The sequence below is a fragment of the Camelina sativa genome, chromosome 19 (genome assembly GCF_030686135.1).
Source record: "Camelina sativa cultivar CO46 ecotype springtype chromosome 19, ASM3068613v1".
Lineage (NCBI taxonomy): Eukaryota > Viridiplantae > Streptophyta > Magnoliopsida > Brassicales > Brassicaceae > Camelina > Camelina sativa.
In genome coordinates this window covers 9,458,911-9,483,362 of record NC_141898.1, presented here as the reverse complement: position 1 = coordinate 9,483,362, position 24,452 = coordinate 9,458,911, and the positions used below count along the sequence as shown (strand labels likewise).

Genomic DNA, 24,452 nt, shown 5'->3' with positions numbered 1-24,452 from the left:
AAAAGAGGAAAATATGTTAAGGCTACTCCTAAGCCGATGCACCTTCTCTCTGATTTTTTCATCGTAGATATAGATGAGAAAGAGAAAGAGAAAGAAACTGAAGAACACGAGGAGAACCCAGAGGAAAGACATATAACCGACTTAATCAAAAAGGTTAGGCCAATCATCATTATTCCTAGTCTAGAAATGAGCAAAGGGAGTGGGTCAACAGTTGTGTTAGTTTTATATGATTGATGTCATATCATCATGTATGTGATGGTTTTGCAGGCAGAGACGCCTTCCTTTATCTAGGACACCTTTTACGACCACAGAGGAAAACGGCCTGCAGATGGAGCCAGTAATGACGTGAATGCAAAGAAGGCCCGTCAATCGTCATCAGGTTGTGATCAAGGGATTTGAGGGAATCTATATGGTGGTGGTGAGGCCATCTGACACTTTTATTTTGTAAGGATTTTTAATGACACTTATTTTGCCGGTTCTTGAAAAACAAAGAGCCAAGTATTTTCCGACCAAGATTAACAGTAGTTGATGATCACTCAGTCCCATATTGGTAAATATAGAATTTACCAAATAAAATTTTGGTTCGCGGATATCATTTCTTCTTAGTCAAGATAAGTTGGTTAACTATTCCGATTCCATAAAGAAATGAATGGTAAATGCTAACCACGACATTGGTACGAATGGGCCTCATAAGTAGATCCATTAAGAATGTAATCCATAAATGAGTCCCAAGCCTTGCAAGGTTTCTCTGTCCGCCCCCTTTATCTGAGAGAGAGGCTCTTCTTCTTCTTCTTCTTCTCCTTCTTCATCTTCTTCTTCTCAATTCACGCCCATCGAGTTTCTTTCTTCTCGAAAAATCTCGCGGGACATTTCGCGGGCGAGGGAAAAAGGTAAAATTTTTGGCGGAGAGAGAGATCGAAGGAAGAACCTGACATTTTAGTTTCTGGGGTTGTTTTCTTATTGCGTAGAAAATTTCAATACTCAGCTTAGCAGTTAGCAATAGGGTTCTTTGGAATCAAATACCCAAATCTAACCTCGTTTTAGCTAAGATTAGTTTATCAAGGGGTCGATCTGTTTTTCTGTCTTATGTCTTTGTTTAAGATCTCTGTCAACCACCCCTGAGTAGTAGCTTTATATGACTTAGGAAACTCAAACATTTACAAAAGCTGCCATTTTTTCTTTTGTGGGTTAATTCTTGTGTTGTTTTTGCTCATATTGATTCTGATCTAATAATGTACGTGTTTCGCTTCTATGTTTTTCAGTATAGGAATCTCCAAGTGTATATATTAAAACCGTCCTTTGCTGATTTAGAAACGCCCTGATTGCTTTAATCTTCGAGGAATGCTGAATAAACTTAGGTTGGTTGTAGAAAAATGAATGGAGCAGCAGCTTTTAAACGGGTAACTAGGAGTAGCGCATCTGGTTTGAAGCAGATAAATGTAGATAGCGGAGGTGAGGTTAAGGATCCAACTGTTGACAATGTATCTGAACAAGGCAATGCCTCTGTACCTCTAAAACCATCTGAGGCAGGGAGTCAAATGCCAAATGATGCAAACGGAGTTAGGGGAAATGGAAAGGGGAAGGAAGTACAGACACCAACCCCTCAAACCGGGAAGAAGAGATCTAATACCAAAACCAAGTTTTCTGGGTCGTATCGTGAGCTTGTTATCGGTCTTCCTTGCCGTGGACAATTTGAAATCCAGCGGTCCAGGTCATCTAAGAGTTCGAAGAGGTTAGGAGGAGGTGGTGAAAGGAATGTTTTGTTTTCAAGTCACAAGAGTGCTCAGAGATCTAAAGATGCTGCTGCTGGATCATCTTCGGCTGCTGCTAATAATACACCTGTAGGTAGTATACCAAGGAAAAGGAAGAAGACTACGAAGAAGGGAGAAGTTAGAGAAGATGATGAGTACACAAGAATCAAAAAGAAACTTCGATACTTGCTAAAACGGATCAACTACGAGCAAAACCTAATTGATGCCTATTCTTTAGAAGGCTGGAGAGGTTCAAGGTCTGTCTCTTGATGAAATTTTTATTTTGTTTTTGCCTTATTCATGTGTTATGCTAGTGGCATGGGTATTGTCTGTGAGATTTCTTTGTGATTTCACTCAGTATTGTTGGTTATATGTTTTTGTAGTCTGGAAAAGCTAAGGCCGGAGAAAGAGCTTGAACGAGCCACAAAGGAAATTCTGCAACGCAAGGTTAAAATTAGAGATCTTTTTCAGCACCTGGACACACTCTGTGCTGAAGGAAGCCTTCCAGAGTCTTTATTTGATTCTCATGGAGCGATTTCAAGCGACGATGTAAGTGAAAACTATTCCGCAACTCAAGCTTTACTCCCATGTTTTTTCCTGATCGAAGCAGTTTGTGTCTGTTAAAGTATTGATAATACAAGCAATAATCAATCGCAGATCTTCTGTGCAAAATGTGGTTCAAAGGACTTGTCTGTTGATAATGATATCATACTATGTGACGGGTTTTGCGACCGAGGCTTTCACCAATACTGTCTTGAACCACCTTTGCGGAAAGATGATAGTAATAATCTCTGGCCTAGTTTTTTAAAGCAGTTCTTTTCTGGTGTTTATAAGTGACATGATGGTTTTATTATTTGTAGTTCCTCCGGATGATGAGAGTTGGCTATGCCCCGGATGTGATTGCAAAGATGACAGCTTGGACTTGCTTAATGATTCTTTAGGGACAAAACTTTCGGTCAGCGACAGTTGGGAGGTATGTATGTCGATTTTTATTGTTAAAAAAGGAGAAGATACACAACTAGACACCTGACTTGAGTTTTTGTGTAGAAAATATTTCCTGAGGCAGCAGCAGCGTTGGCTGGTGGAGATCAAAATCTGAATTGTGATCTTCCGTCAGATGATTCTGATGATGAAGAGTATGATCCAGATGGTTTGAATGATAATGAAAATGATGAAGATAACAGTGAGGACAGTGACGAGTCTGAGAACGAAGATGGTAGTTCTGATGAATCTGATTTCACATCTGCATCTGACGAAATGATCGAGTCATTTAAAGAAGGGAAAGATATAATGGCGGATATAATGGCCCTTCCATCCGACGATTCTGAGGATGATGACTATGATCCTGAAGCTCCGACTCGTGATGAAGATGAAATACAAGAAAGTTCAAATTCTGATTGCACATCAGACTCTGAGGATATTGAAACATCATTCAAAGGAAATGAGTCTAATCAGCAAGATGAAGCTACACCACTTGAGGATCCTGGCAGAAAGAAACCTCAGCTCCCGTATGATTCCATTTCAGAGTCAGATGCTGTGCTTGATGATGGTCTTGCCGGTGTTCCCAGAAGGAGGAATGTTGAAAGGCTAGATTACAAAAAGTTGTATGATGTGAGTGTATTCTCTCATTTTCTTGATAAGTTGAACTTCTATTTGGTTTTTGGAAAAAAACTCTGAATGATTTCTATCTTCTATTGCATGGTATGTGCAGGAGGAATATGAGAATGTTCCATCTTCCTCAAGTGATGATGATGATTATAAAACTGCGATAATGGGAAAAGAAGATTCCGAGTCAGGAGATGAAGGTGACACTGTGTCTCTAAAACAATCTGCAAATGCAGAAGATCATACTTCTAAGAAACCTAGACGAAAGTCGAAAAGGGCAGATGAAAAGGATACTTTAGAAGTGCCACAACAAGGTCCTGGAGAAAATGGTTGTTCTGGTGAAAAAAGCAGCTCTATAGCATATAAACAGACAGATCCCAAAACTCAGGTAATATATATATAGCTGTCTTGATGCTTAAAGGCGTCAATTTTAAATTATTATGAAAAAGCTATTGAGTTAAAAAGGATTCTTCTTTTATGCAGAGATTATACATATCCTTCCAAGAGAATCAATATCCAGACAAAGCAACGAAGGAGAGCTTAGCCAAAGAGCTACAAATGACAATTATGCAAGTAAGAAGTTTCTTCTAGTGAATTTTTTTTTGCTTTCTCCCTTTTAGTCGACCTGTTTTATCTCTGGTAAGAGCTGGTTATATCTTCTGTAGGTTAGTAACTGGTTTAAGCATAGGCGCTATGTAAAAAGCAAACCTGTAGTTTCAGAGGAAGCTGTCGAAAAGTCAAAAACGGGTAAGGAAGGTGAATGTGGGAGATCTGTTGCTGGAAGTAGCAAACAAACTTCTATGGAAACCGAGTCAGTTGCAGGGAACAAAAGTGTAGCATCGGAATCAACCAATCCTGGATCCCGGAAAAGAAGGAGAAGATAGACTTTAGACTCCAATCAAGACGGTTTATATCTAATGCATGGACATACATGAACACATACTCCCAAAAACCCCCCAAGATATGAAGACATAAAAGCATCGGGTTTGTTCAGTTTGTTACAACATGTTTTTGGGGTTCTTTGTGAATCGGAAGACCTCGAATTTGAGGCAAAAGAAAGAAAGATTTCTTCAAAATGAGAGGGATAGGTTCATTTTTATTTTTAACAGTTAAATAAGTTTCAAAGACTTATGTTTATGATTATGAAAGGTTTTGTGTAATCGATAGAGGAGGTGCTCTCGTTTAACCGGATTAAAACCATGAATTAAACCGGTCAGAAATTGCTGGGTTTTAATGATATTAATACATGAGGCCCATAAAAAGCCCATGAATGTTTATGACACACACACAGTACTAGTAGTAGTCTAGTCCGGGACTTGTTGCGTGTAGCAGAAGGTAGAGGAAAATGAAGAAGGTGCTGAGAGTATACGGCGGCGTTTTGAGGCTAGTGAGGCTTTTACCGGCGGACACGAGGCCGTATTACGCCAAGTACGCCAGGGAGAACTTCGTTAATTACCGTGAGGTCGACCAAAGCGAAACATCCCTCGACGAACTCTTCCAACGAGCTTACAATCACTCACTTTGGGTACTCAAGAAGGTAACAAAGATTCTGGGTTTCTTTCAAAAACGTATACTATTCTAGTTCTAGGTACCCTTTGCGCTAATGATCCGTTTTTAAATCGTTTGCAGTATTCCATTGACGAATCCGCGGGGAAGAAGCTGAAGGAGATTTGTTTTGAATGATGACGCACACAATGTGTTCGACGTTATGTCCCTGAGAAGGCTTGGACGATTTGTTAAATGGGTACTATCAGTTATTCTACTTTTGAACTCAAGTCTTATCTATACTCTAATAGCTATATCAAGAACAGAGGTTGGTCATGTGTCTTTGTCTTTCCGTTTTGTTGTCTTGACTTTTATGTGTGTTTGACTGCTTGAATTGGTCATTTGTCTTGTTTGAGTAGCTTCTTGTTTGTTTCCATGAACCTGAATAAAAATGTTTTACATTCTTAAGAGTGTGAAACATCCCAATCCTTAAATCTTTATCTTTTGGTTATGAAAGAAACTCATCACACACATCAAAGGAGCTGTGGCAGTGTGAAGTAATAACGAGCAAAAGAGTAGGGATTGTTTGGGTACAACTAATATATATGTAGCAATAGCAAAGGGACAAATCAATTACATATAGTTAGTAGTCTAACGCCCTAAGAGTTTTAGGTCATTGTCGGAACTCTAAAAATCTTATATGAAACCAACCTAACCAAAAAACAAAGTCTTTTACGATTGTTTTTGCTTCTGGAGTTAAAAAGAAGAAGAAAAAAAACACAAAGTTGGATTGGTTCATTTTTTTGGCAAAAATTTGACCTTTCCTCTTATGTATTTTATTATTTACTGGTTTTGCCAAGTCGTGGAGTTTCAGTTTTTTTTTTTTCTTCCCTACCACACACGTGTTTGCAGAGTCTCTGCACGTGTCGAACCTGGTACATGTCAGTTAGTAAATTTTCTTCTTTGTTTAGTTTAAGTGTCTGTATGTTCATAAATTCATAACTAGTACTAATAAACATGATAATGGCAATATTTAAAAACAAACATTGTATGGTTTTGTAATATGGTTTGATCGAAAATTAATACTACTTAAATACGAATATGTGTGTGTGTGTGACATTTATTACTTGTTTTGTGTAAGTTCAAGAAAGAAGAATACTCAGAAAAGAAAAAAAGCAGCAGTTACTAAGAAAGAAAAAGGTGAGAAACGAAACATGAGAGAGAGCTTCGAGTAAATCAAAAACTACAGTTTTCTCGGGCCAGGTGGCTTTGACTCAATCTTCTCTTCAACTTTCTTTGATTCCCTTTCTACCCCTCTTTTTTACGACTATCAATCAACACTAATCATCACTCTTTAACTACTAAAATTGTTAATATTTTAACAGCTCTAATCAGTGCTTTTTTGTTCTGCTTCTGCATATCGACTCAAATGTTTACAGAAATATATCCAATACAAGTGTCATAAAACTGTTTTTAACCACTGATTATAAATAGTATAACTTATCTGATTTCAGAAACAATTACATATTTTTTTTCCTTCATAGAATTTAGACAGGTGTTCTTTCAAAATACTCATAATTGTTTGTTTTATTTATTTATAAAAATACATCAGCCCTGAGTGAAATTATACAAGTTATAAAAGCCTAAAAAAGGTAAAGAGAGAAAACATTTCACCAAAACAATTCTTCTGTTTCTTCTCACTTCCTCTTGTGTTTCTTTCCTTCTTTTTTTTTTTTCTTCTTCCACGAAAATCAAGAAAAAAAAGAAGTCACGATGGGAGATAATAGCGCAGAAGATCACGACGACCTAGCTTTGGTGGAAGCTGAAGGAGTCACGAGCTTCTCCGAACTTCTTATGTTCTCGGATGGCGTTCTCAGCTCTTCCGACCACCAACGCGAGAGTAGTAGTGGCGGCGATGGTGGAGAAGACAGCTTAGGTTTTGTATTCTCAGGCAAAACTGGTTCAAGAATGCTCTGTTTTAGCGGAGGCTATCAAAACGACGACGCCTCACTTTTCTTGGAACCTTCTTCTCTTCCCTCCTCCGGAGTCCCTGTTCTTGACCCTTCATGCATTAAGATCGATGATTGCAAGAACTTTAAAGACGCTTGCACTGTTGATAAATCTACTAAACCATCAAACGTAAGTCTCTCCTTTCTGATTTTTTTTTTGTTTCTTTCATAGTTGCATTTGCATGTTAAGACTTGTACATTTTTGTTCTTTGGATTTTTTTTTTTTATTCTGTATAAAAAAGATTAAAGATGATTTGTTTGTTTTGTGTTGTGAAGAAGAAGAGAACCGGAACGGGTAATGAGCATGAACCGGATCAGAATCGCCAACCGGGTAAGAAATGCAAGCGAAATCAAGATAAATCATCACTTGGAACTGTAAAGGTGTGGCATTATAATTTAAAAAGACTTACATTTTTAATTCTCTCAACCATAATGTTTAAATAAACTTACTCATATTTGTGTGTTTGTGTGTTGTTAATATAAAAAAATAGGTCAGGAAAGAAAGGTTAGGGGAAAGAATCGCAGCGTTGCAGCAGTTGGTTTCTCCATACGGCAAGGTGATTCTTCTTTCATAATGATGCTCTTCAATTATTTTGTGAATTCAAGCAAAAGCAAGGAAGACCTCTAAATTTTCTTCTAATCATTTTAATTAAAAACCAAAGAAATGAAAAGATTTTGTTTTTTTTTATAATAGTATTGAGTATTATATTGATATTGAGTTTTCCAAAAGGGAAACTTAAGAAGTCGCGATTTGGGGTAGTGTAGCATAAATTGGCATCCAATGTGAACTTCAAAAAAGACATCAAAGACAATGAAACTTGTTGATCAATGAATTATATTTGTATTAAGTAGTAGTAAAGTATTATTTAACCATCATCATTACAGATTACATTAATGAAATGTGTACTTTTTTTTTTTTTTTGGGAGGGGTGAGATGAAAAAAAGAGAATATAAACAACAACACTCTACCAAAAAATATCCCATAAATGATACTATTTGCAATAGTTAACTTTGACTTTTCTGTCTGATAAAGAATTAATTGGTCTTTAAAAAAAAAACTACTATTGACAGACAGATGCAGCTTCTGTGTTGCATGAAGCGATGGGTTACATCAAATTCTTACAAGATCAGATTCAAGTCCTTTGCTCTCCTTATCTTATCAACCACACTCTTGCAGTAAGTCTTATCTCTCTCTCTCTCTCTAATTGTTATTATTATTTTTATTTTCCGTTCCCTAATGAGAAATACTGACATGTCGGTGATGTCAGGACGGTGGAGTTGTCACCGGAGATGTTATGGCGGCGATGAAAGCGAAAGACTTGAGAAGCAGAGGATTGTGCCTAGTACCTGTCTCATCCACCGTACACGTGGAAAATTCCAACGGCGCTGATTTCTGGTCACCTGCTACGATGGGTCACACTACTACTACGTCACCGTCGACACTGCATCATCAAGGATTTTAAAGACTACTGTCATAGGCTGATTATTATATATATATATTAGTAGCCTTTTATGTTTGTTTTTTTTGGCTGAAGAAGTAACTTATTTAGTAAAAAGTGCTTTACGAAGTTTTCACCCATTCTTGTTTTTTTTTTTGGGGTTATATGGGTGGGGCATAAAAAGGTTGAAAAATCTTTTGTGTTTGTAGAATGAGAAATGAGATTTAGATTGGTCCAAGTTTGTCTCAATTTTTCGTCGATGTCGTCTCAGTCACGTCGAGCAGTGGTGGAACTGAAAGGCTACGCTTTGTTTACTCACTCACCTAAATTGTAGCGATGCCACCAAACCACATCTCTCACAATTGTTAGACGTGCAAAACGTTTGTTTATCTTACTAAACCAACTTAAACGCACTAACAATGATTTTATTCCCAATTATTTTACGTTACGTCCCAACTTCAAACAAAAAATATGAAATAGATTGATTACTATTTATAGTATTGTTTGTGATAGTCTTGTCGATATGCCAACGAGATTCACATATTGCATGCTACTAATAGTTTATAACGTTTTTATTTTAAAACTGAATGTGTTACAAGTTAATTTACTTATTTACAGGATTAGATTGCAAAAACAAACAAAATTTGAGGATATAATTGCAAAATCACAAATTTTTTCAATTTGTGTCTCCGATAGTGTCATTACTTCGCCGGACGGCAAGAGATAATTTTATCACTTTCTCTCTTCCTCTTCACATCTTCAGTCTTCAGTCTTCAGTCGTCACTTCTTTATTCTCTCGTTTGCTCTCTCTTTCTCCCTCTCTGGTGTTCGTCAATGGCGGTGTTTCCTATCGGCTCTCACTTCGCGCCGCCGCATCAGATGACGAAGAGACACGCCCTCTCGACTTCATCTCCTATCTCTCTCTCGACCCGATTGCCACAAAATGTCTCCTTCTCGAAAATATCAGGCTCGGGGCTTTCCAGACATAGCGTTCTCGCTAAAGCCGAGGATAAGATAAAGAGCTCTTCTCCTTCTTCTCTCGATGAACCAATCGATGACGATGAGGTTCGAGTTCCCACGATGCTCTCTTTTACAAAAATTCAATTTTGCCAAGTACCCATCTCCTCTTTTGATTCATTTATTTATAGATTTCGAAATTGGATAAGTTTTAATTTCATATAGTGGTGAACGGAATAGCACTAAAACGGGTTAAGTAATCGATGGTCATTGCTACAGTTAATGAAAGTTTTGTATCTTTGTTATATGATCCACAGGATTTGATGGACTCATCAGGAACATGTGATCCTATATGCTCGGTTGATGAACCTAGTTCAAGTTACTTTGAGGCTAATTACCAACCAAAGACAGATATAATCAAAGCCCTTGCTGTTCTTGCAGCAGCTCTTACAGGAACAGCTGCCATTAATCATTCCTGGGTTGCTGCTAATCAGGTTTGATTCTTTGTTTTTTTTTAATGTTCTGTTGGTTCCAAACTCAAAATGCAGATATAATGGTTATAGTTGTTTTATCTCTGGACAATGTCATGATACAGGATATTGCTATGGCATTGTTGTTCGTAATAGGATACGCTGGAATCATCTTCGAAGAGTCTTTAGCTTTTAATAAAAGTGGAATAGGACTGTTGATGGCTGTGAGTTTGTGGGTTGTGCGGAGCATTGGGGTGAGAATCACATCAATTTCTCTATCTAATCCTTGATGTATATATGATTTATTTATTTTATTAGCGTATTTTGAATTTTTCTTGTGATAGGCTCCTTCAACTGAGATAGCTGTTTTAGATCTTCAACATGCAACAGCTGAAGTTAGTGAAATTGTATTTTTCTTGCTTGGCGCAATGACCATTGTGGAGATAGTTGATGCTCACCAAGGTTTTAAGTTGGTTACAGACAATATCACCACTCGGAAGCCAAAGACACTTTTATGGGTGGTATGTATCTCTCTCTCTCTCTTTTGGAAATTATTCGCTTCAGTCTCCTCTTCTTCGTTTTATTACTCTGGACATTCTCTTTACTCTTAGAGTTGACATGGTGTTGCAGGTCGGCTTCGTGACATTTTTCCTCAGTTCGATTCTAGACAATTTGACCTCTACCATTGTCATGGTTTCTTTATTGAGGAAACTGGTTCCTCAATCAGAATACCGCAAGTATGGAAACCTTTTCTTAGTGCTCCTATAAGTTAGTTTATCTGTTAATTTGTTCACAATGAGAAACATATTTACTCCTTAGATATAGACTTTAAGATTCTCAGGGATTCATATTGGCCATGCCATGATGTAGGTTACTGTAAACTCTGTTTTGTGTTGAGTATTATTATCGAAAAATGTTAGTTGACACGCTCAGTAAACCAATGGCAGACTTCTAGGAGCTGTTGTGGTAATAGCAGCAAATGCAGGAGGAGCATGGACTCCAATTGGTGATGTTACTACAACTATGTTATGGATTCATGGTCAGATATCCACCTTACCGACTATGCTGGTACTCCTTCTCTTCTCAGATAGTCAGTTAATGTTATCACAATACCTCATATTCTTTCTTAAGTGCAAGTTACAGTAAGGAACATCGGATGTTTAGAAGTAGGACTGTATAGTTCAATGAGTTTAGGTTTGGTTGTTTAGTAAGGAGCTTGATTCTGAAAGTGGCGGAGGTTACAGCTTATAACTAAGGTCCCTGCTGTTACGTTTTTGGGGCTGGTCTTAGGTTAACTCTGTATACCAAAGCTAAGAGGTAGACCCTGAAAATGGTCCTTTCTCTGGTGTTTCGGATTTTGGATATAGGAACTTCATGGAATCTGTATTTGTCTCGGAAAGAATAAGAAAGTAAAGTTTGGCATAGGCCCCAGTGGTTAAAGCCTTTGTTGGAGCTTCTTATTGTCATCATAGTACAACAGCTGGTTTTGTTACTCCAACATGCTACTTGGAGTTTGAACTGTATAGACAAAAGTGTTAAAGCATTCACCTATTTGGTCACTAATTTTGATATCTCTGATGGAGGTTAACATACTTTACTTTCAGGACCTTTTTATACCTTCTGCCGTGTCTCTTGCTGTTCCACTAGCCCTCTTGTCCTTAACCAGGTTATAAGTTCTTCTTGCATTCTCAAACAGAACGGGAGACTATGTTGGGCTTCGATTGTCACGTTAATGTTTGCACTGCAGAGACTGATTTATGCAAGTTTCTTTTTCTTCCTCAGTGAGGTAAATGGAAAGGAACAGGATTCTAAAGATGTAATGGCTTCTGAAAAGATGGCTCCAAGAGGAAAGCTAGTTTTTGGAGTTGGCCTTGGAGCGTTGGTATTTGTTCCAGTCTTTAAAGCTCTTACTGGATTGCCTCCTTACATGGGTATCTTGTTGGGTCTTGGAGTTCTTTGGATTTTGACGGATGCCATTCATTACGGTGAATCAGAAAGACAAAAGCTCAAAGTACCTCAGGCCTTATCTCGAATTGACACACAAGGCGCTCTGTTTTTCCTGGGGATTCTTTTATCTGTTAGCAGGTATTAAATGAACTGATCATCTCCAAATTCTAATGTTCCATTACTCTCATTAATTCAAAATATTTTGTGATGTTCTTACTCATTCTTCAGCCTTGAGGCAGCTGGGATCCTCCGAGAGATTGCAAACTACCTTGATGCTAATATACCCAATGTTGAGCTAATCGCAAGTGCTATTGGTGTTGTATCAGCAATCATAGACAATGTTCCATTGGTTGCAGCGACAATGGGGATGTATGATCTCACATCATTCCCTCAAGATTCTGAATTTTGGCAGCTCATTGCATTCTGCGCCGGCACTGGTGGTTCCATGCTTGTCATCGGTTCTGCTGCTGGTGTAGCCTTCATGGGGATGGAGAAAGTTGATTTCTTTTGGTACTTCCGAAAGGTAAGATACATTCTTCTGGCTTTTCTAAGGTTTAACTACACAAACTGAAACTCAATACTTTTGAGGCTATGAGCAAGAAACTTAAGTTTTTGTTTCCTCCATGCAGGTTAGTGGTTTTGCTTTTGCTGGTTATGCTGCTGGTATTGCGGCTTACCTTGCAGTTCATAATCTTCATTTGTCGATCCCAACAACGGTGGCTCAGATCCCATTTCTCCCTGGTTCATAAGCTGCATCAATCTCTGTGTTACTTCTCTTGAGAAAACAAGAACAAAGGCAAAATCTCTGGCTGGCTGCAATAGTAACATATCATTTTGTCGACATGCTCTTTGGAAAATAATCAACTGTGTAACTTGTTTCATATACACTCGATTGTATAATCATTATACAGAATGAATCATCCAATTTGATTATTACCCTTTTTGGGGTTTTATGTGCATCCATGTAAAGTATTAGCCTATAGTTTTAGAAAAACAAACTCTTCAATGGCAGAAATGTCTCCGATTTTCTTCAAAGTTTCTTTGCTTGGTTGTTCATCTACTCCTATTGCCATCACCGCTTGCTTCCCTGGAGCAATTCGACCAACACTCATGAAGCTCACATTCACATTTTCATCTCCTAAGATGCTAGCAACTCTACCAATCATCCCAGGCTGATCAACTTGTCTGCACAGAATCACACTTCCTTCTAAACTCACATCCACACCAAATAACCCCACTTTAGTTAGACTTGGAACCCCTTGTTTCACTCTGCCTTCTACTTTGATCTCACCAGACTCTGATAACGCACTGGCGAATCTTGATTCGACGTTTGCGATCCGAACAGTTATGTATTCAATTGGATTCTCTGGTGAGCCGTCAAGAACCATACGTTCTTCTGAGATTTTGACTCCTCGTTGTTTAGCAACATAATCGGAGTTAACCAGGTTTATGAATACGCTGGAAATGGGTTCAATGAGTCCCTTAATGACCATGGCACGGAGAAGTCTAGTGTCGAGATCATCAGGATCTCTTGAAGAAGCATAAGTCACTTTCACAGCATTCACACCGCTTCCACCAGTTACCAATTGTACAGCTAGCCTCCCAAGCTTCTCAGCGAGCACAACGTACGGTTTCAGCTCCCTCAATACCTGAAAACAGATATAGCCACTGAACAATATCAGAGAATATGCAGGACAAAACATAATCATGAAATATCGCCAAGAACTAGAATAATGAGATTTGATCCTCAATTAAGGACTCTGGTTAAAGTTTGAAATTACCTCTAGTGGAACCATTGGTGCATTGACGGCGGTAGCAGCAAGTTCTCCTCTCAAAGCCCCAATAACAGCTTCTGCGACTTCGATAGCCACTCCTTCCTAGGCGTCAGGTAAAGTTTCAGGAGAGCTGCCTGAGCAACAAAATGCAGTTAAAGGTAAAACGTATATATAGAGTATGTAATACCTGAGCCTCCATGGTACTGGCACCAAGATGAGGCGTGGCAGTAACACTCTCATGTAACACCAACTTGTTGCCTTCAACAGGTGGCTCCACAGTGAAAACATCAAGAGCTGCCTGAGCAACAATACCGGAATCAAGCGCTCTCAAAAGAGCTTCCTCGTCAATAACTCCACCACGAGCAACATTGACAATACGCACTCCTTTCTTCATTCTCGCAAACGTCTCATCATTCAGCAGCTTCGAAGTAGCAGCAGTGAGAGGCAGATGCAAAGAGATAAAGTCTGCAGTTGAAATCGCTACTTCAAAACTAACCAACTCCACACCAATGGCACGTGCACGATCCGCTGGTGCGTAAGGATCATGCGTAATGACATGCATCCCGAGTCCCCTGGCTCGTCTAGCAACCTCTGATCCAACTTTACCAAAACCAAGAACAGCAAGAGTCTTCCCAACAAGTGAAACACCTATATACTTGTTTCTCGTCCACTTGCCTGCAAACAAAACACTCACATCTCTACATTTCACAATCGCAATCACTCAATAGAACATGAAAAAAATTCCAGAATTGAAACTGACCAGCTTTGATAGAAGCATCAGCTTGAGCAACATTCCTAGCCATGGCGGTCAAAAGAGCAATACCGTGCTCAGCAGCAGCGACGGTGTTAGCAGTGGGAGCATTGACAACCAAACAACCATACTCGGTAGCAGCAGCCAAATCAACATTATCAATCCCAACTCCAGCGCGTCCAACAACCTTAAGCCTCCCGCGAGAAGACTCAAACACATCTCTCCCAACTTTAGTACCACTCCTCACGATAAGCGCATCACATAGAGAGATCTTCGTGCAAATCTCCTCGAGACTCAGATCATAAGAGCAATCCACATTAGCGTACTTTTTAAGCAGATCAATCCCCGCTTGACCGAGCTTCTCCGTTACGAGAATCGTCGGCTTCCCTCCTCCTCCTCCTCCGGTACAAGACGTAGTAACGAGGATGATCCGTCGCCTCTGACTGAAGGAAGGAGTAGTGACGAGCCTTGAGGAGAAGATCGATGATAGATTCACAAGTGTCGTCGTCGCCATAGAGATGGCGGGAATCTATAGGGGGGAATGTAAGTAGAGGTGTATGTATCGTCGGGCAACAGAGTAGAGAGAGAGAGAGAGAGATATGGGCATCATCTTCAGGGGGTTGGCTTTTGTGGGGTTTAAGTGTGTTGTTGTGGATTCCCCCATATCCTCACTGCTTGGTTGATTTTTCAAACTTTATATAGAAGAAATCTTATAATTTTTTTTGTTTTGTTTTTGCCTACATACTACAAAATAAAAAAATATATATAATTTTTATAACCAAATTTATTGGTCATTTTTATGTGCAAAGAACCAAATTTATTGATTTTAAAAACTGTAAATCACATTATAATTGTAACCAAATTCATATCAAAATAATTTTAGAATAGACCAAAAAAAACCTTCAAACTGTATTAGATTCATCTTTTTTCGATTCTACTGCAACAATAATGCCATAAAGCATTCGTGTAAAACTAAAAAACACCAAATTGTCTTGGCCAAAACAAAAAAAAAAAAAAAGAAAAGAAACCCAAAAATTAAAGAATCTAGAACAGAGCCAACACAGACTAAAGAAGAAGAAATCAGATAAAGAGAAACAGAAAGAAATGAACTAAAATCTGTACTGTGTGTGATTCACTTTTCTCCGCTGCTCTTGTAGCATTACAGTGACGGCTCCTTGATGTGTGTTTTTTTAAAGCTGGCTTGCAGTAATTAGTCTTGTGAACAAATGGTTTTTTTTTTTCACCTGCAGCGGTTGAGTAAAACCACAGTCGAAAAACTAACTCTTTTTTCTTAAACCTTGGAACCAAAACGATTCAATTGTTCAGACTTACACTCTAGTACCTACTGATGTTTTTTCTCTTTGCTTACGGGCATTGGAAACTTTCTTGAGACACTTCGAACGAATTTAGAAGTCGAATTCAGTTTATCATCAATGTGGTCTTGGTATGTCTCATACACTATAGGAAAAGAAAGGCTGAGCAGAACTCCTGCAAGACACATTCATTACAGAGACGTATTAATTACTCGTATCAACCAAGATCATAGACTAATATAACCCACAAGAAAAGGTTAGAAGGCTCACCAATGTAGACAAGAGTGAGAGAGTTGATTAAAGTCCCAACATAGGAGATAACCAACAAGACAAATGAAACCTGTTTCAAAGCAACAAAGCAACGATATGTTAACCGTGCAAATATATCCAGATTAAAAAGGATACAATACAACAAAGGGTTTTGACAAGTTATGAATTAGAGTATAACCTGAAGGAGACGAATCGGACTTCTAGCTATGGTGATATCACTTGCAATTGATAGTACATAATTGATCCAAAGCCGAAGATCATCAGCAGCCTTGATCGCAAACTCCTCAGGGATTTCCATATTCGGAACTGGAGGCAAGGGTCTGAAACATCAAACTTTAACTTATAAGAATAAGTGAATAGACAAACACATGACTCAGATTTCTTACAGCACAGTTTCATTCGATGAAAACTTCCTCTTTCAAATGGTGAAGCAGTAACTTAAAATACATTGAAGGTAGATATTTATGCTAATGCACTCGCTCTATACTAGCAAGAAAATCCAGCAATGCCGCATAAAGGTTTCATCTTTTCTCATAACAAAACGCAGCAAAAAAAAAACAGAAAAAAAACCAGAGATTACCGGTTGAGTACTGTAGCAGATTTAGCCCACAAGAAGAGGATCGCAACAAGAAGAAGCAGAACATTGGAGACGAAAGACAAGAGATTGTATCCAGCTCTCTCGAATAAGAACCAAAACCCAGTAGAAGCAAATAACAAAATCACTGCACCAGTCCGGTTTCTCCATAACAGCAAATCAGCAACTGCAAATTTTTCCAGTACCAAAAACAAAACAAACCCAAAAGATTCAAATTCAAATTTTGCATTTAAGAACACAAGCGTTCACAAGTCGAAAGATTCTTAAATGTCCCTTAAAAAAAACGTCAAATTGATTAAAAAAAAAAAACTTTCCCAAATGCACATAACAATCGAACAAAACCCTAAAACGTAATCGATCAATCCAGCAGTACCCCAAACCAACGTAATAAATCGATTGAATCGAAAGTGAAACTCGAAGAGCCACGACTTCGATAGCCAATTGTAAAGAAAACCAAATTGGGTTAAGATTAATGGAGATGAGAAAGAGATACACACCTGAGCCACCACCAAGAGATTGATGAACCGAAACGGAATCTCCCATGGCGGATCAGTTAGGGTTCCTCCGCATAGAAGTTTGTAAATTGTAAAGGCAAAATGAAATTTTACGAATCGATGTCTTGAGTCGAAAGATTTGCTTGGTGATCGCCGAACAACGCAACTGCTTTGGATGATGAATCGTGCCTCCTCTCTTCGTACATCAAAAAAAGATTTAAAGATTTTTCCTTTACGCTTCGGCGACAAAGTTTTAAGAAATTTTAATTAGTTGTATCAAAAATTAAAAAAGTAATTTTTTGTTTCTTTTTAATTATTAAAGCTTTTGCCTTCTATAATACTTTTAGCCCAAAGTTGGTTGGCAAGTTATAAAGAAGACACCGAAAGATTTCATTTTTAATTTTATTATTTGAACTGAGAGTCATAGTTTAACAACTTTGAATTATCGGACAAATTAAGAGTTGGAGAAAATTATATGCTCATATTTTTGTTTTTTTTTTTTCTTTCTTATGTGACAAACCAATGTATGCAAGTAAACAGAACAGTGAAATTGAAATCACATAAGCATTCGTTTTCTGAACCATTTTTTTAGAAAAAAGACACCAACAAACGTTCGTTGGACCTATAAATAGGCCCATAACATGTATTTAGTACGTTTTAGTTTGTTGCAGCCTCCTCCACGAGGTTACTTCCTGCGACATCAACGACGAATCTGTAACGAACATCGTTCTTGTGAAGCCTCTCAAACGCAGTGTTAAGCTCATCCATCTTCACTACTTCGATCGTCGACGTTAGCCCTTTCTCTTTGCAGAAGGCCAACACTTCCTCTGTTTCTTTGATGCTCCCTATGAAGCTCCCCGATATCACTTTCCTCCCTGTCCAAAATTAATAACATTTCAATTTTAGCTATCTAATTTTCTTGTAACATGATTTAAGCACTCAAGAAAATAGACTGACCAAGAATGACGAGAGGAGTCAAGAACTGGAGAGGAGTGTTGATAACACCCATGAGAATCAGTTTCCCGTCGAGTTTAAGACAAGCTAAGTAAGGCTCGAGAGGGTGAAACACTGGTACGGTGTCGATGATGTAGTCAAGAGAATCTGCGAGTCTTTGCATCTCTTCTGGATCAGAGCTTACTACGTAGTCGTCAGCACCTAGATGCTCCATTGCTTCTTCTTTTTTCTTGTTTGATGAGCTTATCACAGTCACGTGATGTCCCATTGCTTTTGCTATCTTCACACCCATGTGCCCTACTCCACCTAACCCTAGTATCCCTCCTTTCAGCCCACTTGCCATGAGACCAAAATGGCTCAACGGACTGTAGACAGTCACTCCCGCACAGAGCAGCGGTGCAGCCTGTTCCACCGCCATTCCTTCGGGGATCTTCACAACAAACCTTTTGAATTGACCAAAAAAATAGGTTACTTGTGAATAAAGAAGAAACAAATGCTCTATGTTTTCTTGTGAAACAAGAAAGGTGTGTATGTATGTGTGTGCGCTTACTTTTGATTGACGATCATGGTGTCGGCGAAGCCACCTTGAGTTGGTTTTCCGTCGGTGTAGACATCGTTGTAACTCCAGACTCTCTTGTTACAGTACTGCTCAAGGTCTGAGCTGCACGGCTTGCAGCTTCCGCAACATCCGACGATCACACCGACACCGACAACATCTCCTACAGTAAACTTGATCACATCTGATCCCACTTCCACCACCTCACCTACCACCTCGTGCCTGCAAATAAAAAATTACACTTTTAGTTTTTTTTTTACTGGATCGTGCTCGTAGAATTCAACTGCCTTGTTTGCATAATAATTGAAAAGTCTAAATAGTGGAAAAGAGTGAAAGATGTGGTTTACAAAACAAATGTCAGATGTGTAAGTGTGTGACAATAGCACATTCAATTATCTTCAAACAATAATGTCAAGTCAACTTTAGACCAAAAATCCTCTGTCACACGCCACAAATAATCGTTCAAAACATGCATAACATATAACTACAATTAACTCCAAGTTAAAAAGATTTAGTAACCTATAAAAATCTGAAATCATATTATTTATAAATGATATCTAAAAATTGTAATCAATCAATGACTTATTTAAAAAAAAAAAGATAGAAAGAAAATGGGCACCAAGAAAGATTATATTGAAGAAAAAAAAATCAGAATAAAAAAAGGGAGTTAAAGAAGAAATTTACCCAGGAACCATAGGATAATTAGACATTCCAAGATCATTTTTAATCTGATGGATATCAGTATGGCATATTCCACAACATATAACCTTTATATACACATCGTCTGCCCCTGTGCTCCTATTAACAAAATTAATCCAAGATTTTTAAAAAGAAAAAAAAAAGTTCAGATAACTCTTTGAGAGACATATATATATAATCAAAACCATAAAAGTTACATTACATAACAAACGAGAAGAGAAAATAAAAATACCTTAAAGTGTAGGAGTAAGGAGCAAGAACACCAGAAGGATCTCTTGCAGCCCATCCTAAAGCCTTCTTTTCTCCTCCTTCACTTCCCATTTTCTTTTGTTTTCTTTAGTTTCTCCGACTTTTTTTTGTTTGTTTCTATAATGTAATGTTGTGAGACTTATGTGTGTCTATGGAAACATGACTCTAAAGGCAGTCTGTTGACAAATGTTATATACAGAGAAAATGAGGAAATAAATATTTTATAATACCAAAAGAGAGGAGGAAACTTGGGATATTGTTTTAATGTTTTTGGTGGACATGCCTTTTTTAATCAGTAAGCAGCTCGACCAACCAAACCTCTTATCTTTTCTTATTTTTCCAGTAGTACAACCATTATTTGTTATTGTGGTGATAATGTGATATACTTACATTTATGTTATACAACCTTACCTACTACGAGTATCAAGATAGAAAATAATGGAACCAAAGAGAACTATGTATTTTTTTTTTCCAAAATTGATTTAACACGAAACAAAAGAAATATAAATTACATGTCAACTACAACATGTTAATGCTTTTTACTAAATTTTCAACACAAACAAAAAAACGTAGCGTAGTGAGTTTGGTAACTTAGCCAACCTCGAATATAGATATTTTTTTTAATGTAGACCATGACTTGGACATGCATAGAGAGATACATATCCGATACATCTATACAGGGACTGTACAAATTTAATATAGAGCTAGGCTGAGAAAAAAGATACGCATCATCAATTCAGGTGGCTATTCTTGTTGTTTAATGAAGTAAAACATGATTACTAGTTTTTTCGGCCGGTGGCGTTACGGGAAACTTGTTAGCTTAATACTCTTCATAATTTTAAACGTACATTATAAAGTAGTATTTGTTGTGTGTATATTTAAGGGATAATTTTTATTTTATTCTCAAGTGTACTTCTGACTGGAATAAGACGTTTGATCAAAACCATCAAGGAGAGGGGAGTAGGTGATGTACTAAAAAGTGTAGTTGGTAAAAGATTCGACGCTACTCTTTAGATTTTTTTTTTTTCGGTAAACACTTTATTAGATTAAGTTACAGGTTTACAAAGTCCAACAAAGACCAATAAACTTACACAGAAGGAGACTTGACCCTGATATGTTGTTTACAAAACATGATACAACAAACCATGACATAAAACACAAGGGAACATAACTAAGCTTAATAGCTAAAACAAAGGAATTAAAGACCCAAAAGATAAAGAGCACTACTATGCTAGTAGGCCATCCAAAAATGGGGAGTGTGATATGTTGCCAGACTGCTAACTTCTAATATTGCGCCTGAAGTGTCGAAACACCCATTCCCTGAAAAAGGAGGTCGCAAGAAGGACGAGAAATACATCTCGCAGTGCCAGAGTCAAAGTCTGCAAATAGGAGAGAAACCCAAAGCCACACGATTGCCATCCACGGTCCCGAGCCAAGCAATAAGCTTCGTAGACAGATAAAGCCCACAAGGAACATTCCATCTTGACGTTTTTCCACTACTGGCTTTTCTGAAAGAAGAGCAAAAGCCATTGACCCATCAGACCAACAATGACAAATGGCTAAAACAAGCAATACTAACCGGAATGTCAATGATAATGACTAAAGGGTCTCGGCTTACATATATATTCCTCCAAGAATAACTAGAAAGAACATGATATTGTAAGACCGGAAATGAATTGAGAAGCATAGACAATGGAGCCGAGACCTTAGACGAGATAATTCACAATTTGTCAAATTTTAGATTTTTTTTTTCTTTTTTTTTTCCAATAATTTTTAAATATCAACCAGTCATTGTTGTTCCGGTTAGGTACTGAGTCACCGATATTCATACTCAAATTATTCATCGCTATTCGTCCACCCACCTTTCGTTTTTCGGAGTGCGACATATATTTTTAAAGTTAACAATATATGAGAATGTAGCTACTACGTAGTCAAACAACTGTAGCATGAATCCAAAACGCGCTAATCGTCTCAATCATACGACGAATAATCATATCAATTATATGAGAATGTCACTCAAAATCTAATTTATTTATCTTTGTATGAGAATATTCAAGGTCCAAAGAGAGACAACACAGTGACTACTTGGGAGCCTTAGGAACACAAAGAAGAAAGCTTGGGGCCTCATTAAAAAAATCTAGATTTTGTCACAAGCTTCGACTTTTGGTTTCAACAAATTAAAGCTTAGCTGCATATGACTAGGCAATGGAGCATCGAATTTAAGGCTACCGATATCCGAAATATCAGAATCTGAAGAAACCTCCATTTTCTCCAAGAGCTGAGATATGTTTGGCAGGTCGATTTGCTTTGAGTGGAGATGAAGGTGTGGCTGTTTTGAAGAGACATCACCACCATCCAGATCCAAGCCAAAAGGAGATGATGATTGCTTGGACGGGGTGTTTTCTGAAGAGACTAATGGTTCCCGGGTTTTATGAGCTTGCCATCCATATTTATAGTCCCCAACTATCGGTGTTCCTAGAACTTCTGCGCAGTGTACACGAAGCTGTTGCAACAAAGAACAGTTGAAAACAGATTGTCAAGAAACAGAAACTAAAAGAGAGAACGTTGAAACATTAACTGAATATTCCAAAGACCTGATGTTTTCTCCCGGTTAAAGGGCGAAGCTCAAGCCATGTGTATCCTACAAATTAACAATATGCTAAACACTCAAGGCCAAATAATTTTATCTAAGTATGACTGAAAAGAAAATCTCATTTGCCCCACTAACCATGTGGTGAAGATTCAATCACTCGGTATTCGGTGATAGCATGCTGAGTAGAAACGAGTTCCCCATTGTCATCAACTGTGATACGATCAGATTTGCCATCATCCACAACCACCTACTCAAGATATTCCACATATGTTTTAGCTTAGAATATGACTCTAAGAAAGCAACACAAGAAATAGATTGAGTGTGAACAAACAAATCAAATAGACTAAAACTTCAATGGATTAAACAGAAACACTCTAGCTAAAACAGAGTGTAGACTGACCTTTCTGAGTGGCGCTGAAATCTGTCCCTTTTTACGTCTTGGACATCCGATTACTAGTGCCATATATTTTCTTTTCAAGGATTTTATGTTCTTTTTGACACCCTAAGAGACAAGAGAAACAGTCATTGGTGTGAGAAATTTATGTGTATTTCCCACGAATCATGACAAGGAAGCTTCTCAAGAAAGGCAAAGTTCTGAGAGAAAGCCGAGGATTTTACATATGCGGATGCACCAGTTGTTTTCTCGCGGAATATGGAATGAAGAACTGTTGCAGCTGTCTGTGTTCTTGCCAACACCAAAAGTCCACTACAGTCCCTGTCAAGTCTGTGCACCTAACACATACACGATACTTGCATAAGGCAGAAGAACTAGGTTCCACAAAACCCTCATACAATTTCTTTTAGAGACAATTCTATAACTCTTAACTAACCAGACGGGGAGATTCTGATTTATCAAATGTCAAGCAAGTGGCAGCGAGTTCATCGATACTGGTTTTGATCCCAGTCCCACCCTGTTGAAGAGCAAAAGTGTTATCAATATTCACAAGCTCCATGAACATGATCTATAAAATCCATCAGAATGCAAAATATAACTGACTTACTTGAACAGCCATACCATGAGGTTTATTCAAAACAATAATGGATGGATCCTGCCACATTATTAACTCACTCAGTTCAGATCTATCAACCAATATAACATCGACATAAGCAAAAGACCAAACCAAGAGTACAGATAGTTTCAAAACCTTGAACAAAACCAAACTGCAAACGAATTTGCGTTCTTCTGCACTACAACGGAAGTTTTCTTTCTTAGCAGCAAGCGGCTGCGACGGCGCACCATTGTCTACCGACAGAGGAAGGAAAATTCTATCTCCTACATTCAAAGATTCCTTAGCTGCCACCTTCAATGATCAGAATCAAAGACCATCAGCTTTTTAAAAAAAAAAAAAACAGTTCTTGTTACAATCAATAGATCACAGAATAGTATTTTACCCTTTTAAGCTTGCTTCTTTGTAGCGCATCACCATCACAACTCAGAGTCATTTCTCTCCTAACCTGAATTAATTACATTGTAAGAAACTGACAAACAACGATTCAACTAGAAACGAGGATGCAATTAGGAGTTGAAGACAAAAGATTTGAAATATAGAGTAGAACCTGTCTTAAACGAAAGAGTTTCTGAACGAGAGTCCTGGGTAAATCGGGACGACAACGAAGTATCCACCTAAGCGCCGTCGTGTTTGACCCATCCGTTGAACCTTTGATTGAGTCTCCGTCGGAAGTGAGCTCCTTTCCTACGGCGGTGCCATCTACGGTGGGATAAAAAGAAGGTAAAGTTACCCATTTCCCACTTGAATCATCTGTCTGAGCTGTACTGTATCCGCGACACTGATGAGCCGCCGCAACCGCCGCCGGAGACAAGGATTTGGTCGGATCCCTGAAGGAATAGATCGTAGGCGACTGGGATTGGAGATGTCGACGGAGCGTCGCCGGCGCAAGTCTCCATTTCGCCATTTTTTAGGGTTTAATCCAAAATTCAAAATCAGGGTTTAAGAGGGTTTTGGGGGAGACGATGGAACAACCGATCGATGATGGTCTTAATTTAGACAATAAACCAGTCGGTTCTGTATTGCTTACCGGTTTAATTACAAGACCAGAAAACCGAACCGGAAACCCTATTTAACTAGCCAGCGTCACTATTTTTTACCCCTTTGTATCATAAACAATGACTAGGTACCGATCCGTAATAAATAATTTTAAATAAATAATTACGGAATAAATAATTTTAAATAATATGTTATGAGTAAAATTGTTATTTGATAAGATTTGTTAGTATAAAATAAAATATGTAAGTAATTTTTTTTTCGTTTATTCAAATTTGTGTTTATTTTTTGTTTTTGTAAAATACGTTTTACCCGTGAACTATTTGAACTTGGAAAAGAATTTTAAGGTCGTGTAGAAAGTTTTGATGTCTTTTTGTGTTTCTAAAAATCTAATTCACATATTCTATATTTCACATTATTATCTATATCACTATACCATTACATAGATAAAAGCAATATTTTTTAGACTAATCGATTCAATTTAAACTAATCCTAAGTTTAAAAATGCAATGAGAAAATGATAAAAGTGGTAAATAA

The 24,452-nt window shown here is 37.9% G+C and overlaps 8 protein-coding genes and 1 long non-coding RNA gene across 13 annotated transcripts; 4 read left to right on the top strand and 5 right to left on the bottom strand.

Moving 5' to 3' along the window:
• Positions 1 to 691: 691 nt before the first annotated feature.
• LOC104765818 (homeobox protein HAT3.1) lies at positions 692 to 4,516 on the top strand. 2 transcript variants are annotated; one of them, XM_010489595.3, is made up of 9 exons: positions 692 to 890; positions 1,263 to 2,008; positions 2,135 to 2,300; positions 2,409 to 2,532; positions 2,612 to 2,724; positions 2,799 to 3,362; positions 3,463 to 3,744; positions 3,840 to 3,929; positions 4,022 to 4,516. In XM_010489595.3, exons 2-9 carry the CDS (start codon positions 1,374 to 1,376, stop codon positions 4,238 to 4,240), a joined length of 2,193 nt encoding a protein of 730 aa, XP_010487897.1. In that variant the 5' UTR covers positions 692 to 890; positions 1,263 to 1,373; the 3' UTR covers positions 4,241 to 4,516. The 2 variants fall into 2 exon arrangements, with proteins under 2 accessions (XP_010487897.1, XP_010487898.1); XM_010489596.3 differs by having other exon boundaries at positions 757 to 890; positions 1,370 to 2,008.
• Positions 4,517 to 4,640: 124 nt separating this feature from the next.
• Positions 4,641 to 5,335, top strand: LOC104765817 (complex 1 protein, LYR family protein). Its single transcript, XM_010489594.3, has 2 exons — positions 4,641 to 4,893; positions 4,986 to 5,335. The coding sequence occupies exons 1-2, from the start codon at positions 4,702 to 4,704 to the stop codon at positions 5,037 to 5,039; spliced, it is 246 nt and encodes an 81-aa protein (XP_010487896.1). The 5' UTR covers positions 4,641 to 4,701; the 3' UTR covers positions 5,040 to 5,335.
• Positions 5,336 to 6,359: 1,024 nt separating this feature from the next.
• LOC104765816 (basic helix-loop-helix (bHLH) DNA-binding superfamily protein) lies at positions 6,360 to 8,527 on the top strand. The gene is made up of 5 exons (XM_010489593.3): positions 6,360 to 6,980; positions 7,127 to 7,231; positions 7,342 to 7,407; positions 7,922 to 8,026; positions 8,119 to 8,527. The coding sequence occupies exons 1-5, from the start codon at positions 6,615 to 6,617 to the stop codon at positions 8,311 to 8,313; spliced, it is 837 nt and encodes a 278-aa protein (XP_010487895.1). The 5' UTR covers positions 6,360 to 6,614; the 3' UTR covers positions 8,314 to 8,527.
• A 282-nt stretch (positions 8,528 to 8,809) lies between these two features.
• On the top strand, positions 8,810 to 12,622 carry LOC109124598 (sodium/proton antiporter 1). Its single transcript, XM_010489590.3, has 10 exons — positions 8,810 to 9,354; positions 9,564 to 9,740; positions 9,842 to 9,970; positions 10,061 to 10,237; positions 10,347 to 10,453; positions 10,664 to 10,784; positions 11,321 to 11,382; positions 11,499 to 11,801; positions 11,892 to 12,186; positions 12,293 to 12,622. The coding sequence occupies exons 1-10, from the start codon at positions 9,124 to 9,126 to the stop codon at positions 12,410 to 12,412; spliced, it is 1,722 nt and encodes a 573-aa protein (XP_010487892.1). The 5' UTR covers positions 8,810 to 9,123; the 3' UTR covers positions 12,413 to 12,622.
• Positions 12,512 to 15,026, bottom strand: LOC104765815 (D-3-phosphoglycerate dehydrogenase 3, chloroplastic). 2 transcript variants are annotated; one of them, XR_015591255.1, is made up of 4 exons: positions 14,199 to 14,861; positions 13,626 to 14,113; positions 13,445 to 13,536; positions 12,512 to 13,312 (listed from the first exon to the last, which is right to left on the bottom strand). XR_015591255.1 is itself a non-coding variant. In XM_010489591.2 (4 exons), exons 1-4 carry the CDS (start codon positions 14,701 to 14,703, stop codon positions 12,641 to 12,643), a joined length of 1,761 nt encoding a protein of 586 aa, XP_010487893.1. In that variant the 5' UTR covers positions 14,704 to 15,026; the 3' UTR covers positions 12,512 to 12,640. The 2 variants fall into 2 exon arrangements, 1 of the variants encoding a protein (XP_010487893.1); XM_010489591.2 differs by having other exon boundaries at positions 13,445 to 13,540; positions 14,199 to 15,026.
• A 48-nt stretch (positions 15,027 to 15,074) lies between these two features.
• LOC104765813 (reticulon-like protein B11) lies at positions 15,075 to 17,202 on the bottom strand. 2 transcript variants are annotated; one of them, XM_087502356.1, is made up of 6 exons: positions 16,865 to 17,202; positions 16,353 to 16,533; positions 15,951 to 16,092; positions 15,773 to 15,842; positions 15,532 to 15,677; positions 15,075 to 15,433 (listed from the first exon to the last, which is right to left on the bottom strand). In XM_087502356.1, the coding sequence occupies exons 1-5, from the start codon at positions 16,908 to 16,910 to the stop codon at positions 15,532 to 15,534; spliced, it is 585 nt and encodes a 194-aa protein (XP_087358482.1). In that variant the 5' UTR covers positions 16,911 to 17,202; the 3' UTR covers positions 15,075 to 15,433. The 2 variants fall into 2 exon arrangements, with proteins under 2 accessions (XP_087358482.1, XP_087358481.1); XM_087502355.1 differs by having other exon boundaries at positions 15,522 to 15,677; positions 16,865 to 17,197.
• A 186-nt stretch (positions 17,203 to 17,388) lies between these two features.
• On the bottom strand, positions 17,389 to 19,732 carry LOC104765812 (cinnamyl alcohol dehydrogenase 4-like). Its single transcript, XM_010489587.3, has 5 exons — positions 19,303 to 19,732; positions 19,056 to 19,169; positions 18,366 to 18,593; positions 17,819 to 18,258; positions 17,389 to 17,736 (listed from the first exon to the last, which is right to left on the bottom strand). Exons 1-5 carry the CDS (start codon positions 19,389 to 19,391, stop codon positions 17,519 to 17,521), a joined length of 1,089 nt encoding a protein of 362 aa, XP_010487889.1. The 5' UTR covers positions 19,392 to 19,732; the 3' UTR covers positions 17,389 to 17,518.
• A 602-nt stretch (positions 19,733 to 20,334) lies between these two features.
• On the bottom strand, positions 20,335 to 21,115 carry LOC147920356 (uncharacterized). Its single transcript, XR_015591254.1, has 2 exons — positions 20,938 to 21,115; positions 20,335 to 20,827 (listed from the first exon to the last, which is right to left on the bottom strand). It is a non-coding gene; the product is annotated as an uncharacterized LOC147920356 (long non-coding RNA).
• A 214-nt stretch (positions 21,116 to 21,329) lies between these two features.
• Positions 21,330 to 23,895, bottom strand: LOC104765811 (RNA pseudouridine synthase 4, mitochondrial). 2 transcript variants are annotated; one of them, XM_010489586.2, is made up of 10 exons: positions 23,470 to 23,895; positions 23,305 to 23,367; positions 23,058 to 23,213; positions 22,914 to 22,961; positions 22,743 to 22,823; positions 22,531 to 22,644; positions 22,313 to 22,414; positions 22,048 to 22,159; positions 21,914 to 21,960; positions 21,330 to 21,822 (listed from the first exon to the last, which is right to left on the bottom strand). In XM_010489586.2, the coding sequence occupies exons 1-10, from the start codon at positions 23,824 to 23,826 to the stop codon at positions 21,457 to 21,459; spliced, it is 1,446 nt and encodes a 481-aa protein (XP_010487888.1). In that variant the 5' UTR covers positions 23,827 to 23,895; the 3' UTR covers positions 21,330 to 21,456. The 2 variants fall into 2 exon arrangements, with proteins under 2 accessions (XP_010487888.1, XP_087356709.1); XM_087500583.1 differs by lacking the exons at positions 21,330 to 21,822; positions 21,914 to 21,960 and having other exon boundaries at positions 22,043 to 22,159; positions 23,470 to 23,886.
• Positions 23,896 to 24,452: the final 557 nt, after the last annotated feature.

Bases quoted from the DNA above. Each gene is read 5' to 3' on its own strand.
- LOC104765818 (XM_010489595.3), top strand. From the start codon at position 1,374: ATGAATGGAGCAGCAGCTTTTAAACGGGTAACTAGGAGTAGCGCATCT. The intron at 2,301-2,408 runs GTAAGTGAAAAC...AATCAATCGCAG, and splicing joins GAGCGATTTCAAGCGACGAT to ATCTTCTGTGCAAAATGTGG. The intron at 2,725-2,798 runs GTATGTATGTCG...GTTTTTGTGTAG, and splicing joins CGGTCAGCGACAGTTGGGAG to AAAATATTTCCTGAGGCAGC.
- LOC104765817 (XM_010489594.3), top strand. From the start codon at position 4,702: ATGAAGAAGGTGCTGAGAGTATACGGCGGCGTTTTGAGGCTAGTGAGG. The intron at 4,894-4,985 runs GTAACAAAGATT...AATCGTTTGCAG, and splicing joins CACTTTGGGTACTCAAGAAG to TATTCCATTGACGAATCCGC.
- LOC104765816 (XM_010489593.3), top strand. From the start codon at position 6,615: ATGGGAGATAATAGCGCAGAAGATCACGACGACCTAGCTTTGGTGGAA. The intron at 6,981-7,126 runs GTAAGTCTCTCC...TGTGTTGTGAAG, and splicing joins AATCTACTAAACCATCAAAC to AAGAAGAGAACCGGAACGGG. The intron at 7,232-7,341 runs GTGTGGCATTAT...ATAAAAAAATAG, and splicing joins CATCACTTGGAACTGTAAAG to GTCAGGAAAGAAAGGTTAGG.
- LOC109124598 (XM_010489590.3), top strand. From the start codon at position 9,124: ATGGCGGTGTTTCCTATCGGCTCTCACTTCGCGCCGCCGCATCAGATG. The intron at 9,971-10,060 runs GTGAGAATCACA...TTCTTGTGATAG, and splicing joins GGGTTGTGCGGAGCATTGGG to GCTCCTTCAACTGAGATAGC. The intron at 12,187-12,292 runs GTAAGATACATT...TCCTCCATGCAG, and splicing joins TCTTTTGGTACTTCCGAAAG to GTTAGTGGTTTTGCTTTTGC.
- LOC104765815 (XM_010489591.2), bottom strand. From the start codon at position 14,703: ATGGCGACGACGACACTTGTGAATCTATCATCGATCTTCTCCTCAAGG. The intron at 14,114-14,198 runs GTCAGTTTCAAT...TTTTGTTTGCAG, and splicing joins TGATGCTTCTATCAAAGCTG to GCAAGTGGACGAGAAACAAG. The intron at 13,541-13,625 runs GTATTACATACT...CCTGACGCCTAG, and splicing joins CCAGTACCATGGAGGCTCAG to GAAGGAGTGGCTATCGAAGT.
- LOC104765813 (XM_087502356.1), bottom strand. From the start codon at position 16,910: ATGGGAGATTCCGTTTCGGTTCATCAATCTCTTGGTGGTGGCTCAG. The intron at 16,093-16,352 runs GTAATCTCTGGT...TTGATGTTTCAG, and splicing joins TCTGCTACAGTACTCAACCG to ACCCTTGCCTCCAGTTCCGA. The intron at 15,843-15,950 runs GTTATACTCTAA...GCTTTGAAACAG, and splicing joins GTCCGATTCGTCTCCTTCAG to GTTTCATTTGTCTTGTTGGT.
- LOC104765812 (XM_010489587.3), bottom strand. From the start codon at position 19,391: ATGGGAAGTGAAGGAGGAGAAAAGAAGGCTTTAGGATGGGCTGCAAGA. The intron at 19,170-19,302 runs GTATTTTTATTT...TTTTGTTAATAG, and splicing joins CCTTACTCCTACACTTTAAG to GAGCACAGGGGCAGACGATG. The intron at 17,737-17,818 runs GTCAGTCTATTT...AATTTTGGACAG, and splicing joins GACTCCTCTCGTCATTCTTG to GGAGGAAAGTGATATCGGGG.
- LOC104765811 (XM_010489586.2), bottom strand. From the start codon at position 23,826: ATGGCGAAATGGAGACTTGCGCCGGCGACGCTCCGTCGACATCTCCAA. The intron at 22,962-23,057 runs GTTTTGAAACTA...ATAATGTGGCAG, and splicing joins GCAGTTTGGTTTTGTTCAAG to GATCCATCCATTATTGTTTT. The intron at 22,160-22,312 runs GTCAGTCTACAC...TATCTTGAGTAG, and splicing joins TTTCAGCGCCACTCAGAAAG to GTGGTTGTGGATGATGGCAA.